Source organism: Apodemus sylvaticus, chromosome 4, assembly GCF_947179515.1.
Source record: "Apodemus sylvaticus chromosome 4, mApoSyl1.1, whole genome shotgun sequence".
In the NCBI taxonomy this organism is placed as follows: Eukaryota; Metazoa; Chordata; class Mammalia; order Rodentia; family Muridae; genus Apodemus; species Apodemus sylvaticus.
Window position 1 is genome coordinate 60,009,838 of NC_067475.1, and position 16,210 is coordinate 60,026,047.

At 40.1% G+C, this 16,210-nt stretch overlaps 1 protein-coding gene across 5 annotated transcripts in view; it reads right to left on the reverse strand.

Annotated features, from left to right (window-relative positions):
- The window catches only part of Ptpn22 (protein tyrosine phosphatase non-receptor type 22), a 57,391-nt gene that overhangs the window by 7,918 nt on the left and 33,263 nt on the right, over positions 1-16,210 (reverse strand). For 4 of the 5 annotated variants that reach the window (XM_052179586.1, XM_052179587.1, XM_052179588.1 and 1 more), the window contains 6 exons: positions 15,755-15,838; positions 15,495-15,616; positions 14,051-14,078; positions 2,692-2,769; positions 2,053-2,168; positions 501-531 (listed from right to left, as the gene is read on the reverse strand). In XM_052179586.1, coding sequence (XP_052035546.1) covers positions 501-531; positions 2,053-2,168; positions 2,692-2,769; positions 14,051-14,078; positions 15,495-15,616; positions 15,755-15,838 — 459 coding nt within the window. Of the gene's footprint in view, positions 1-500; positions 532-2,052; positions 2,169-2,691; positions 2,770-14,050; positions 14,079-15,494; positions 15,617-15,740; positions 15,839-16,210 lie in introns of those variants that run through there. The other variant, XR_007977441.1, reaches the window with a different exon arrangement.

Genomic DNA, 16,210 nt, shown 5'->3' on the forward strand with positions numbered 1-16,210 from the left:
CTTGTAATTGTAAATAAGGTGTCTAAGAGAATTCCCAAAGGTTTAAAGAGCCTGTGGGTTTTTATTTTCATTACAATACAGCAATATAGTAGGCAACAGACATTTTACTCCTGGTAATACTTGTAAAAATGGAAATGTTTCATTAAATCCACACATTTGGTTCACAATATGCTTTGCTGTTACTGTTTTCAAAGAAAACATATCTAAGGTTAGACTGCTAGGAGTTTTAAATAACACAGTTACATCTAAGCATCTTGGAATGGGTAGGAAATGCCAAACGTTGTACTACTTAATCTTCTGTCTGTCAACAGCACCCTACCTAATGTTAGGCTCGGGGAGCCTAGAAGTCAAGGCCTGGGTGACCACTCTGACCCTCAGGCCCTTCTGAAGCTCTGTTTGGGAACAACATTGCTAACCTTTTTCATTGGGTGATACCAAAAATTGCACAACTAAATTTTTTACATACATTCTATAAAAAAAAAAACTACAAATGAGCTTACTTTTTTTCATATTTCGGAAAATCTTCAAACTCTGTAAAAGTGAAGAGAGGAGAAAGTTAAGGTTTTTTCCTATAAGTTTCAAAATACCTTAGTCAACTAGAAATACAGGCTTAACAGGATTGGTTTCTTTAATATTTGCCATGAAAATACAACTATTTTTCCATCTTACATCTTAATTCAATACAAAAACCACTATTTGATTCTCTCTAGCTGTTTACCATATGAATCCTAGTTCATACCTAGAAGCAGTTCTGTGAAAATGCCAGGGATAATGTTGACAAGCCTCCACTCCCTCCGCTGGAGCATGCAAAACTGGCAACGGCCTCCGAGGCGAGCTTTGCTTTTCAGTCATGGACTTTTTGCCCAGTTTTATTTTACAGTTATGAATTTCTAGCAATTCACCATGTATTAGACAAACTCCCTGACTGTGGTGCCAGCTGCAAGCATCTTCCTCTCCTGTCTAATCTTTGCTGATTTTTAGCTACCTTCTCTTCACTGTGCAGACATTTTGTTTCATTTAGTGGGTTGCCTTTGGATTCTTGTAGTTACAAAGGCCACTCATGCTCCAGAGTTACAAAACTATCTTAACAAAAAGTACTCTTGCAACTTAAGGTTTTTAAAAATAGTTATTGTTGAGTCACTTGGGTTTTTTTTTTAGGCTCAAATTTTTTTAGATTGTTTTATTATTTTATGTGTATAGATGTTTTACCTGAATGTATATCTATGCACCATGTATATACCTGATGTCCAAGGAGACAAGAAAAGCACATCAGATCCTCCTGAACCAGGGTTAAAGACAGTAAAGAGCCACCATGTAGGTGCTGGCAGTTGAACTCAGGCCATCTCTCCAGTTCCTTTTTGGTGGTTTTACATGTATGTACACATTTTGAAATTTAAATCTTTTAGTTATCTACACTTTATCCTAATGTAGATGTGAATTGTAGATCCTAAATTTTTTCTGCATTATTATATATTTAGACCCAACCTTCTTTTTTTCTTTTTTGAGACATGGTCTTATGTATTCCAGTCTGGTCTTAAACTTCTGATACTCCTGCCACTCCTGCCCCCACCTCTCAAATATTGTGATATGGGTATTACAGACATGCACCACCATCCCTAGGTCAAACTCCAGGCTTCAGGCATGCTTCAGACAAGCAGTCTACTAACGGAGCTACATTCTCAACCCACTAGCAGTTATGAAATCATCCAACCCTATCCCTTAATTTGAGACACTCCTTAATGTAATATATATGTGTGTGTGTGTGTGTACGTGTGTATGTATATATATGTATGTGTATACGTACGTATGTGTATATATATATATATATATATATATACCTTAACCTTCTATGCATGTAATGCATGTATTTTCACTTAATAACATGTAACTGTAATTATTCTCATTCATTATATCTATTTGCTTTCTATTAATTTTGACTGTGCAAAACTCAGCTTAGTAAACATGCTTAATCTAATTTTCAATCTTAATGCTGTGAAGAGAAAACCAGTAGTAAAGAGAACTCTGGGATGTTTTCTAAATCTCTTGTCTTACCTTGCTCCTTGTGAAACTTTTTCCAGGGGTCTTCAATGTTGGTTTAGAAGATGTGGAGTTCTCTGTGGTTTCAGGATAACTAGTAGAGGACGTTGTCATGGGTTGGGCCTGTATATCTTAACAAAAAAGAAAAAGGAAAAGAAAAGGATTTTGTTGTATAGTTTCTTAAGCCTGTGACTTAAATATAGGTGTATATTCAGGCTTGGCCTATATATTTGGCCTCTTAGGTATCATTTTCATTATATATTATAGGCTTTAAAATTCATTTTTTATTTAATCATTCTTTATATCTTTCCAAGGAAGACTTACTATATTTAATTTTGTTTGGGTTTTTTTTTTGTTTTGTTGTGCTGTGTTTTGTTTTTTAGACAGGGTCTCATTGTGTGGTGTTGGCTGGCCTGTCACTCACAGATATCTACCTCTGCCTCCCAGCAAAACCACCATGCTCAACCTCGTCTTTGTTCTTAAGAGACAGGGTCTCACACAGCTTAGGCTGTCCTTAAACTACTCGGCTAATGATGACCTTGAATTCCTGATCCTCTGGTATCTGCCTCTCAAATACTGAGATCACAGGCATGAACTAACACATTTATCTTATTTTAAACCTTTTAACACTTCATTTTATAACTGCCAACTTACAGTCCTCATCAGCAAGAAAGAAGGATTCTAGAGTTCTTTCTGGGAGTGGAGGAGGAGGAGAATCATCCTGATGTCGATCTGTTTAAAAAAAAATAAAGCATACAATTAAAAGTCAGGTTAGGATCTGTTGTATGGCTCTTGAATTTTTGCTGTTTGTCCACTTTGGCCTGCAACCTCTGTCTTAGTTACTTTTCCTGTTGTTGGAACAGCATAGCCTGACAAGAGCAACTTAAAGGAGTTCATGTTGGCTCACAGTCCCAGGGCATACGACATTGTCATGGGTAGTCCTGCTGGCAGGAGCTAAAGCTCAACTATTCACACTGCGCTCACGGTCAGAAAGCAGGAGAGAGGTGACGCTGGTACTCCTCAGCTGGAGATCTTTCTATTCAGTCCCAGGGAATTAGTGCTAACCACAACTGGGGTGGGTCCTCTCACCTCAACCTAATCATGGTAAATCCTCACAGTCATGTCCGAAGGCTCGCCAAATCAAAATAGTCCCTCACAGGTGTACCTGGAGGCTTGCTTCCTAGAGGACTCCAGATCCTGCCCAACTAACCATCACAACCTTCACATTAAAAAGGATCTGAACGTGGGGATACAGGCGTGCTCCGCCAGGTCCAGCTGGCACAAAGCTTTGGCACATTTGATGCCTTTCAGAGCCTCCATCTCCTGGGGTGGGCATAGCAACAATGAACGAAGTGTCACACAATGTAGAAGAAATTATCTGAACTATGACCAGAGTTTCAAAAGTGTACCCTTCTACTCTGTTGGCCAGTGAGCCCATTACTCATCAAAACATTAAGAGCTCACTTATAGATGTATTCTTCTGAAGAAACTGGAAATGAATTTTACCCAGGTTCTAGATCTAATTTATTTTATAGAAAAAATTTAAAGGATAAGAGAATATGTTAAATTAGCCATGAGAACACGACTCATTGAATTTAGAATTGTCCTTTAGGACCAATAATACATTCCCTTCAGCAAATGAACAGTGTAAGAAAATACAAAAAAGAAGAACTGTTACAGGTTTTAAGAGAAGCAAAAATACGTCTAGTAAACAAGCTATAAGCTGACTATAAAAAGACAATATTTTTGGAGACAGGATCTCACTGTGTAGCCCTGGCTGTCTTGGAATGCACTATGTAGACCAGGCTGGCCTGTAACTCTGCCTGCCTTTGACGCTATTGCTTGGGAGTCAAAGGCATGCAACACAGCAGAAACGCCAGGCTGAAAAGGCATTTCTGAGACAGATGGAGGACACAACACAGGCTGAGACTCAGACTCTCTGCAGCCTCAGTGTTCACAGAGGTCTCTGGTCCACACAGAGCAGGAGGCCTGGCCCCAGGGCGCGCTGTGAGGTGGAGGCTTGCTCGCTGCCAGCTCACTGTCTTTTGGCTAGCCTTAAGTCCTTCAAAGCCTTGCTACATTTTATCTACCTAAACTTACCTTCTATACTTTACAAGGGTGAACTTCTTTGGCAGTGACACTAACCTCCCACCAGCTGGGGAGAAGCTCAGTGCTAGAACACTTGCTTAGCATGTATGAACACATGTATGAACACTTGCCTAACGCATGCATTTTATCTCAGTGCTCTAAAATAAGCTGGAAACCCTCTCATAGGTCCTCTGCACACACAATGCTCTGAGTCCCCTTGGGCTTCTCATTGCTTCTATAATTCCTTTCTTCTTTTCCTAATTTTCTAAAACCGTTCTTCAGCAGATTAAAGGCTTTCCTAATCACTCCAGTAATACCATCCTGGTTTTCCAGAATCCTACTGGTAGAGTTAGTGCCACATAGATGATCAATTAATGATCCCATGTGGGTATTAATTTTATTCACTCAAATTGAATATAAGCATGTTAAATGGTATTTTTTAGCTGTATGTACTGGTGCCCAGAGGCAGGAGGATGGAAAGTTTAAGGCCAGCCTGGCTGCTGCATGACTAAATTTGTCTGAGAGAGAGAGAGAGAGAGAGAGAGAGAGAGAGAAAGAGAGAGAGAACTATTTCCTCTTATATATCCTGCCTATCCTAATATCTGGAAGACATTTAATGAGGGTTATTTGGTCACGCTGTGCTAAAAACTTTAAATGCATTATCTCAATTTTCACACACATATACAATTAACAAAGGGGTTATATGAACCACATTTTTAAAATGAGAAAATCAACAATTTAAAGAATTTAAAGAATATGTATTTTTTAGAGATTTGTTTATTTTATGCATATGAATGTCTTGCCTGTGTTTGAATGAATATAGAACCCCAAAGGCTCATATATTTGCATTCTTAGTCCCCAATTGATGAAGTGTTTAGGATGGATTCAGAGGTGTGGCCTTTGTTGGAGGCGGTGTATCACTGGGGCCAGGATTCAAGGTTTCAAAAGTCCAAGCTAGGCCCAGTAAGTCAAGCCAGTGTCTGTCTCTCTCTCTCTCTCTCTCTCTCTCTCTCTCTCTCTCTCTCTCTCTCTCTCTCTGCCTGCTGCCTGTCTGCCTATGGATCAGGATGTAGATCTCATCCTCTGCTCTAGCACCATGCATGTGGCCGTGCTCCCAGTATGCATGTGGCTGTGCTCCCAGCATGCATGTGGCCGTGCTCCCAGCATGCTTCCAGGATAATGAGACTAACCCTCTGCAACTATAAGCAAGTCCCCAATGACCTGCTTTCTTGTATAAGGGTTGCCTTGGTTATAGTGTCTCTTCACAGCAATAGAACAGTGACTAAGCCTGTGTGTGTGTGTGTGTGTGTGTGTGTGTGTGTGTGTGTGTGCCTGGTGTCTGTAAAAGTCAGAAGAAGATACCAGATGCCCTGAACCTGGAGCTCTGGGTTGTTATGAGCCACTCATATGGTACTCATGTGGTACTGAGAACCACAGCTGGAACCTCTGGAAGAGCAGCCCGTGCTCCCACCCACTCAGCCATGGATCTCTACAGCCCCAAACACTGCCCTCCTGCTGTTTTATTGAAGCAGGGTCTTACTCTATAATCAAGGGGAACCCTGAACTTTCGGCAGTTCTGCCTCAGCTTCCTAAGAGCTGGCATTATAGATGTGAGTGCCACTCCTGTCTCAGAAAATTAGTTAGCTTGCTTTTTAAGACTGAGATTCAGTATATAGCTCCTTATGGCTTGGAATTTGCTTTATAGGCCAGGCTAGCCTTGAGCTCACAGAGAGCTGCCTGACTTTACCTCCTAAGTGCTGGGATTAAAGGCATATATCTACCATCATGCCCAGCTCTCAGAAAGTACAGTCTTTTTTTTTTTTTTTTTTTTTTTTTTTTTTTGGTTTTTCAAGACAGGGTTTCTCTGTGTAGCCCTGGCTGTCCTGGAACTCACTCTGTAGACCAGGCTGGCCTCAAACTCAGAAATCTGCCTGCCTCTGCCTCCCAAATGCTGGGATTAAAGGCGTGCGCCACCACTGCCTGGTAGTACATTCTTTAATTAGTAGATTGGAGGTTCCAAATCATAGACTGCTCCAAAAGCTCATGCTTTTTAATATCACATATACATATATTTCATTGAGTAATATGATAATATGAATAAATATGCTGATGACAGCTGCAGACTTTGCTAATGTATGAAAAATACCTATGTATTTCCAGTAGCTGTTACCCAGTTTTGTTCAGTGTATAATATAAGCATAATCAGGAAGAAAAAGAGCAATAACAAGTTTTTAAAAAGAGAGTACAGTTAAGAGTACTGGTTGGGGCTGGAGAGATGGCTCAGTTGTTAAAAGCACTGACTGCTCTTCCAGAGGTCCTGAGTTCAAATCCCAGCAACCACATGGTGGCTCACAATCATCTGTAATGAGATCTGCCACCCTTGTCTGGTGTGTCTGAAGACAGCTACATTGTACTTACACATAATAATAAATAAATTATTTTTTTAAAAAAGAGTACTGGTTGCTCTTCCAGAGGATGTAGATTCAATTCCCAGCACCCACTTGGCATCTTACAACCATCTGTAATTCCAGCCCACAGGCTTCAACATCCACTTCTGGCTGGCTTCCTTGAGCACTGCACATGTAATGCACAGACAAATGCAGGCAAACACCCATACACAAAATAAAACGAAGAGAATTTATTAAGTGCTAGACATAATTGTTTAAGATTATTCTGTTAACAATAGTAAAAACCTATAAACTGAAAATGTTATTAATTTTTAATTACATGTCTTTGTATTTTATGTGTATGAGTATTCTGTCTGCATATGTGCCTGCATGCCAGAAGAGGGCATCAGATCCCATTATAGATGACTGTGAGAGGCCTTCTCTGTGTAACAGCACTGACTGTGTTGGAACTAGCCTTGTAGACCAGGCTGGTCTTGAATTTACAGAGATCCTCCTGCCTCTGCCTCCCAAGCGCAGGGATTAAAGATGTGTGCCACCATGACGGGCTTATTGAAATTCTTTTAAGATAAATTATATAAAACATCAGAATTGTAATATGATGAGATATGATAGTGATATATTTCAATGCATGTATACATTCTATAATATTAAATCAAGTTAAACACATTTATTCAAACACTTTCCACTTATAGTGAAAAATTAGAAGTCATTTTTTTCAACCTTAAGAAATAAATAGTGAAAAGCTTCGAATAGTCTCTGCAACAACATACTAGATCTCCTTGCCCCTACTGGTAACTCAGTGCCCAGCGATCACTATACTATACTCTCATCTTCTGTGGATCGACTTTTTTATATACCATATATGACCAAGATCATGAAATACTTGTCTCTCTGTGCCTTTCTTACTTCATTTAACAGTGATCTCCAGTCCCATCCATGTTGTCAGACATGACAGAACTGCATCCTCTTTCTTGCTGATTGGTTTCACATGTTCTACACCATGAATAAATTGATGGCATGTAGACCTAGGCTCTTAACTGTTGTAGATAGTACTTTTGTCAATCTGTAAGTACACGTGTCTATTTGTCTACATGCTCTTTGTATATATACTCAATCGTGAGATTTCTGGTTCATGTGGTAATTTTTTGAAAAACCCATTAGTTTTTTTTTCCTCCTTTCTTCCCTTCTTTCACCCCTTCTTTTCCTTTCTATCCCTCGGATTGAGTTACAGTCTTAAAGTATATATCAGGCTAGCCTCAAAGTCACAATTCTCCCCACCAGTTGATGCGATTTAGAATCAACACAGAAATGAACGTCTCAGCATGTCTCTGAGGAAGTTTCTTGCTCGTTAGTTGGGAGGAAAGACTATGCCATGGACTGCCAAGATTGAACACAAAGGAGAAGGTGAACTGAGCACCAGCCTTCTTTTCCCCCGGCTCCCAGGTTATGCACGTGAACTTCTGCATGCCTCTGTTACCATGCCTAGCTAGACTGCAGGATCAATAGTCTACACCATCGTGAGAGACTGTGCATGGCTGTGGTGCTTTAAATGAAAATGGACCCCAGAGGCCCATAGACAGTGGCACTGTTAGGAAGTATGGCCTTGTTGGAGATGGTGTGGCTTTTGGGGAGGAAGTGGTCTCAGATCCTCAAGCCAGGCCCAGCGTCTCACTCTCTTCCTGCTGTCTGCCAATCCAGATATAGAACCCTCAGCCCCTTCTCCAGCACCAAGTCTACCTGCATATTATCATGCTTTCCACCGTGGTGATATTAGACTAAAGCTCTGAACTGTAAGCCAGCCCCAGTTAATGTTTTCCTTTATAAGAGTTGACACGGTCATGGTGTCTCTTCACAGCAAAAGAAACCCTAACCAAGACCATGATAAACTCCACTCTCAACCCGTGAGTAAAAATCAACCTTTTTCCCATGAAGTTGCTTTTGTCAGGCCTTTTTGTCATAGCGGTGTGAAAATAATTCAGAAAATATTAGTATTGAGACATGGGACATGAGCCATTGCTGTGACAAACTTGGCCATGTTGTTCGTAGGCTTTTGGGATTTCTTTAAAGGCAAAGGATAGAGGAATGGGTAACCCCATGTCAGAAAAGACCTAGAATGCTATAGGCAGAATTTAATGGACCTATTTATGGAAGTTTGAAAGACAAAATTCAGAGAGAAATGTGGGTAGCAAAGGCCTCATTCAGAAGCTTCAGGAGCAAATAAGGACTCTGTAGGAAACTCAGTTAGAAACTATTTGGTTTATATCCTGGCCACAAGTCTGTTTGCATTCTGCCTGTGTTCTGGATACAGGAGTGATAGATTAGTTTGTTAGTGGAGGAAATTCAAGACAGAATAGTGCTGGGGCTGGGGCATGGCCGCTGCTCTCCCTTATTCAGGTCTACAGTTTTAGTAAACAGTAAAGCGATAAGAAATATGCAGTTTGGCAAGGGAAACAGTGTGAATATGCTTAACATTATAGATCAGGCAACTTCAAGAACTGCTGTAACTCTCACATTGATTGGTGTCATTAAAAAGAGATCTGGGGTTGAGAAGACAGCTCAGTTGGTAAAATACTTGGCCTGCATGCATATGGCTCTGGCTTTAATTCCCAGAACCCACATTAAAAAAAAGGAAGTATGGAGGTATGAGAATGGAGAGGCAGAGACAGGTGGATCCCTGTGGTGCCCTCAACAGCAAGTCATACCCACATTGGCAGGCTGCAGTGACAGCACCTATCTCAAAGGGCAGGGCAGAAGGCACCTGAGGAATGATATCCAAAGTGGTTCTCTGGCCTCCACATGCTCACGCACATGGACACGGACACACACACACACACACATGGAACTTGGTGATGTACATCCCGAGAACAAGACCCCACCCGTCAAAGGCTCCATTTTGTGAAATACAAATTCACACACACACAAAAAAAATTCAAATTTGTGTAAACAGCAGGAACCTACTCTGAAAACCCAAGGGGTTCACTACACAAAAGCCGGTGCCTAAAAAGGTGTGTTCCTAGGGTCACTGGAAAACACACAGAGATGGATGCAACTGTGGTCCAAGGAGGCCAGCCACCATCTCAAGGTGGTAATAGAATTTGGCAGCAATAGCCACATGGTCCTGGCTGTATAGGTATGAAAGATGTAAGATTAAAGAGGCGTGAAGTTTTGGGTTGTAGTTACCAAGAGCCACCGAGGCCAGACATTGTGTGTCAGCTTCCAGGAAAGCTGTAGTACTAAAGTCTAACTTATGATGGAGCACGTCAGGACTATGAAAGACCTGCTGAGAAGAGCCACGTACAAAAGTAGATCTCACCCAAGAGCAGGATTTCATGTGCAGCAGGGTGGGGGCGGCTACCCAAGCCCCAAGGAACCCAGATAACCCTATCGTGAGCTATAAATGCCGGATACGGAGCTGAAGGACTTGTGCTTCCCCTGCTGGGTTTCAGTCTTGTTTTCACCCTATCTTTTCTAGTTATGTCCCCATTCCTCCATTTTGGAATAAGAATATTCTTTCCTGTTGCATATTTCAAAGTGTATAATGTAAAAAATATATATTATAGCGGCCTATAATTCAGAATGCCTGAGTCTCAGATAAGACTCTGAACTTACTGTTATAAAAAGCACTAGAACTGTTAAAGACCATGGGAAAGTTTTGGAGAGAGTATGGGTTTGGTCAAGGAGTTGGACCCTAAGTGTGGCAACTTTGAAGTTGGACTTACTGTATTTTGCCTTATGAGATAGGTGTGAGCCTATGGGGATAAGGAGGAGACTATGTCTTCAAAGTGATGTTTAGGTGTCCAGGTGACATGGGGTTGAACTGTGATAAATGGTCTTGACCGTCAACTTGATGGTATTTAGAGTTCCCATGGAAACGAATTATCAGGCATGCCTGTTAAAGAATGGTGAGCTAACTGAGGGAGTGTTGGTGTCCAGGAATTGCCTCACACACTACATGGACACTGATCTCAGTCAGACAGGGATACATACCGGTCAGCCAGGGCCATGGTTCAGATTTGGGAACTGAACCATGACCCCCAGTTAAGATTCTACAGTGTTTTTAAGCCAAAAATTCACAAACATCTGTGCCAAGTTATTTTACCAATAGGGATAGGGTGTTTCCTTAGGAACATGTCTTTGTTGTACATTTATCCTGATCCCATTGGTTGGGGTATTTAACTGTGGCAGGGGACTGGCTTGTCTAACATTCATGTCTTACCTTGCTAACTAGGATGTCAGTCATCCATGTACATGTCTTTTCCTGCCAAGTAGGATGTCAGTTTCCAGGGAGATCTTGGGAACTTAAGCTTTACTCGACCACTGCTCAAAATGGAAGTCTTATTCTAAATAGTTTCTTATATTAGTGCAGGTGTCTCTTTTATATTGGAGTCTATCTCAAGGGAAACTTATATCATAAAAGTTTACATACAGGTACAGGAAGTGCTATTGGGTAGTTGGTCCAGGTCCAAGCTTATTGTGGGTAACTATATAATACAGTTCTATGACATTTAGCGTGATTGGTTTCCAAGGGCACAGAACATAACAGAGTATGTAATCAATCTTAGCATTAGAAACTTCCTTGGTAACAGCAGAAACATAAGAAAGTTTCGTTTTAGTGGCAGGCTAACGTAGGCCATAACATTTTACTTAGGCCTTAACAGGGGAAAATACCTTAAGTGTGGTACGCATTATTCCAGGTCCTGGGGTTTCAGACTGAATAAAAAGGAAAAAGCTAGCTGAGCACCAGCATTTACCTTCCTCTGCTTCCTGAATGCAGATGCAACATATGTAACCGAGGTCTCTCTCTGCCTCTGCTGCCGTGCATTAGCTATCACGATGCTCCACACCCTCCCTCAAAACATAAGCCAGGATTAGCCCTTCCTTCCCTAATTTGCTTTTGACAGTTATTTTTGTCACAGCAATGAGAAAAATAATTACTACCCTGTCCATGCCCCGAAGTGCCAGGATTACAGGTGCACACCCCCGTAGTTGGGCTTCAAACTGTTTTCAGTAATGGCTGCATTAAGTTACAGCTTCACTATCAGTGTGCAGGGGTTGCCTTTTCTACAGATTCTTCCCAGCATTTATCTTTGTATTTTACTTATTATTGTTTTTTGTTTGTTTGTTTTGTTTGTTTTTGGTTTGTTTTTTTTTTTTTTTTCGAGACAGGGTTTCTCTGTATAGCCTTGGCTGTCCTGGAACTCACTCTGTAGACCAGGCTGGCCTCAAACTCAGAAATCTGCCTGCCTCTGCCTCCCAAGTGCTGGGATTACAGGCGTGCGCTACCACTGCCTGGCTTATTTTACTTATTAGAGGAGTGTGGTGTCTGCAAATGCATGTATGTAGAGATCAGCAGGCAGCCTTGTCACTAAATTCTCCCTGTACATTTATGCTGGTTTGGGGGATCAAACTCAGGGATCAGGCAAGTGCTTTCACCTGCTCAGCCCTCTTCTAGGCCCTGCTCTTGTTTTGTTTTGTTTTCATTTATTTTCATTTTATATGCATAGCTTTTTCACCTGCATGTATGTCTGTATGTCTGTGGACCATATGTGTGCAGTGCCCACAGAGAGCAGAAGTGGGCATCAACCCCCATGGAAGTGTAATTACAGATGCTTGTGAGCCACCATGCACATGCCGGGGATTGAACCTGGGTTCTGTGGCAAAGTAACCCACGAGACTAACCCTTGAGTGTTGCAGGATATTTGATCATACTGTGAACTTGGAGATTGTGGTGTTTACTGGAATAACCTGTTTCAAGTTATGGTGTGGCTCAGCCTTAGCACACACTTTTACTCCCTCTGCCTAGAATACAGACACACACTACATACCTTTAATCACAAACAACAAAGTAAAGTGAGTTTGTAGAAAAAGCATCCACGTTTGAAAGTGATGTTTAATTGAGAGTCAGACAAAGTGACAGAAATAGTTGGCAGAATAGTATATGCCCAACTCTCAGGACAAGAGAGAAGAGAGGCCATATAAGAGAGGGGAGTGCAGAGGGGGGTTGAGGAGGGGAGGGGAGAGGAGGGGAGGAGAGAGGAGGGGGGAGGGGAGGAGAGGAGAGGCAGTTTTATTGGGAGAGTTTTACAGAGACAGGTTGAAGAGGGAATAAGTTAGACTCAGATGAAGACAGACCAAACCAGAGTTCAAAAAGAGCTAGAAAGGGTGAGTTTATTCAGCAGTAAGCCTCAGGCGCTGAAAGCATTCTAGGCCTAGATTAGATTGAATAAGGCTAGAAGCTTCTAGAACTAGGCCTAGGTTAATGGATAGAGGCAGTAAGCCTTGGAGACAGCATTCTATTTCATGTGCATAAAAGTTAATTTTACACCTCTCCAACTCCATACTTTCCCTCCAAATAAAGAGTCTCTCTATGTAACTCTGATTGTCCTGGAACTCACTCTGTATGTGTGTATATGTGTGTGTGTGTTTGTGTGTATGTATGTGTAATATATTGCTGTTAATTGCTTTTGTTTTTCTTAAACATTTTTGTCAATATCAACAACATCCTATTTTAAAATTCAAGTCACTAAGGTCAGGCATGGTGGTGCATGCCTTTAATCCCAGCACTCAGAAGGCAGAAGCGGGCAGATCTCTGATTTCAAGGCCAGTTTGGTCTACAAAGCAAGCTCCAGGACAGCTAGAACTACACAGAGAAACCCTATCTAGAAAACACACACACACACACACACAAAATAAAAAATAAAATCTGAGTCACTAAAGTTATATTGAGCACAACTGTGCTTATCAGATGCATAAAACACAAAGATTTTCTAAGTTAAAGGCAAAGCCTGTTGCCTTTGCTGTGTGAGGCCAATTATTTAGAATAATTTCACTTGTCTATTCTTTTGTTTCCTTGTGGTTTTGTTATTGTTGGGTTTTTGTTTGTTTGTTTCATTTTGTTTCAATGTCTTATTCAAAAAAGTTCTCACCAATTCCAAAGTCCTGAAGTGTTTCTTCTGGTGATTTCATAGTTTCAGATCTTATAATTAAATCTTTAGGAGATGTTGGGTTGTTTTTTCAACTGGTAAGAGGTAGGAGTCTACCTTTGTTATACATGTGGATACCAAATTTTCATAGAGTCATTTGTTGAAAATCCTATCCTTTTTCCAATACATGTTCATGGCATCTTTGTCAAAAGTCAATTGGCTCTAGAAGCCATGTGGATTTACTCCTGAGATGTTTATTCTGTTCTTCTGGTTTGTGTGTCTCTTTTTATGTTTTTATGCAGTATAGTTTGCTGCTTTTTTGTTCGTTCATTTGTTTGGCTTTTTTAAAACACAATATTGTTTTGCCTATTTGAATTTTAAATATTCTATCTGAAATGATGTTTTTAAAGGATCCTGCCTTTACTTTGCCCATGGCAAAATGAACATTGTTAGTTTGAGAAGCTAAAAATGAATCAAGATAGCAGAAGCTATTACAAGAACCATGAATCCTCCTGCGGTGAATTACTAACAAGCTGTTCTTACAGTACAAGTTCTTAGGACTACATGTCATCTAAAGTCAAGAGAAGTCTTTACCTGATTTGGGACTTCGGAGCTTCACATTCTAAATAGGAAAAAAAGTGAAAGAATAATATATACAAACACAATTCAATCTTGAAGCAATAAATAACATTTTTTAAAATTAGAGTTCATATAACTATTGTGATAGCAGTATTTCCTAATTCGTAACTGTGCTGAATTATAAAAAGAAACCCTAAATTCTTGCAGTGATTTTCATAGTTTTATATCATATGGAAATTAGTTCTAAATTGATCTCCTTTTGAATTATTTATTTCATAATTTAGTACATTGCCCTAAAAATTTATTTGAAGATAAGTTGTTGAAATTGTAATTACTTTATGATACTGAAAAGGGCTAATTGTTCTTCACTATGTGAGTTAATAAAAGACCATTATGAATGTGCATACTATTAATAGTAATTGTAACAACATTATGTTAACATTGTAATTTCCCGGCATTGCAATTATAGGAGCTATTTTTTAATTTAGTACTGGGGAATAAACATAGAGTCTTACAGAGCTAGACAAATGTTTAACACTAAACCACACCCACAGCCTTGTAGAAACTTCTAAATGATTGGTTAATTTTCTGTTCTCTAAAACCAATATATATACTTACATAGTTGGTTCAAAGAATATATAGAAATGTATAACATTATCAGGAACACAGATTTTTCTTCTAGAATGAGGAAACATTATCCCAAGTTGCTCGTCTTAAATAATGTGTGTGTGTGTGTGTGTTTGTGATTTCACTGCTAAGATGATCAGCCCATGAAGTGGCTACAGTGAATAATCTGTCTCCTTTGAGACATTTGATATGCTTTTGCTTCAACTATCTTTTCAGAGTCAGCTCAAATGTTTTCTCTTTCACTGGGCTTTTCTCATTACTTTCAACCTAAAAAAAAAGCTTCCATGTCTTTTTGAATCTCTGTATCTTTCATATATCATTGATACATGGTCTTCATATATTAAACATAAAGATTCATATACATATCCTGTACTTCTGATGTAAGTTTCTTTTTTTGCAATATTTGCCTTTATTTTTTAAATTTTTTGTTTGTATTTTTCTTAAGAGTAAGAAATGTGCCTTGTACATCTTTCCTGTCCCCTGCATGTTGTTTTACATTAGGATCTACTTAATAATTATTGAATGGCAGTTGTCAAAATGAAGAGAAGGGTCTGGAGAGGCAGTGTGGCCCTTGCTTCTCTGGCAGGGGGCTTGGGTTCAGTTCCCAGCACTCACACGGTGGCTCACAACCATCCCCAAGCCCAGGCCAGAGGGTCCCATGCCCTCTTTTGACTTCTGCAGGCCCAAGATACACATGTGGTAGACAGGTATACACACAGGCAAACATTCTTACACCTAAAATAAAATAAATATGTCTAAACCTTAAATGTGTAGAATAAAACTATAGTCTGTTGAATACAAACAGGTTGAGTGAGGAAAAATAGTTACAAACCTTGCTTGGTGTGAACCCTCCAGAGTCAAGGCTCTTCAGCTCAGAGGCCCCACTGCATTCCAGTGACGCTTCAAATTTTACCACCATAGGTAAGGACTCAGTGACACTTGGTGAAGGTTCTCCTGCAGAAAAGCAAATACAACCAGTTCTCAGGAAGGAGGCTATTGTTAAAGGAGACAGATGGATACTAAGCAGCAGCACACAGAACACCGCAGGGATCTGAGAAGGGACACACTTCATACTTACTGAACTGTACTCACCGGCTTCCTCAACCACAATAAAAGACTCGGGTGTCCGCTCAGGGAGTGGTGGGGGGATTTCATCATCTGTCCTCGGAGAAGTAGCTATCCAAGTAACAGAAATGTAGTCGAAATGTTTTATGAGCATAAAGGAGATTCTTACATTCTAATCTCATCCTACATATAAATTTAACAGATTTATATTTGCTTACTCTAGGAAAAAGAATAAGTGAGTCTGTGGGTAACACTTTTATTCTTTGAAATTCTTTACTGGATTTAAAGATTTAGGTGTGCCCGCGCGTACTGATGGAGTTGCTGTTAGGATGGCTTAGATTACCTTCTAAGTAATTCCTTCCTTTTGTTGTCCTTGAATTCACAAGAGGACATTTTCATCAGCTAAACATTTATTTGTGCAGGAGATATTTTAAACCACCCCCCCCTTTTTTGGCTAGATAGTGATGGCACGAGCCTTTAATC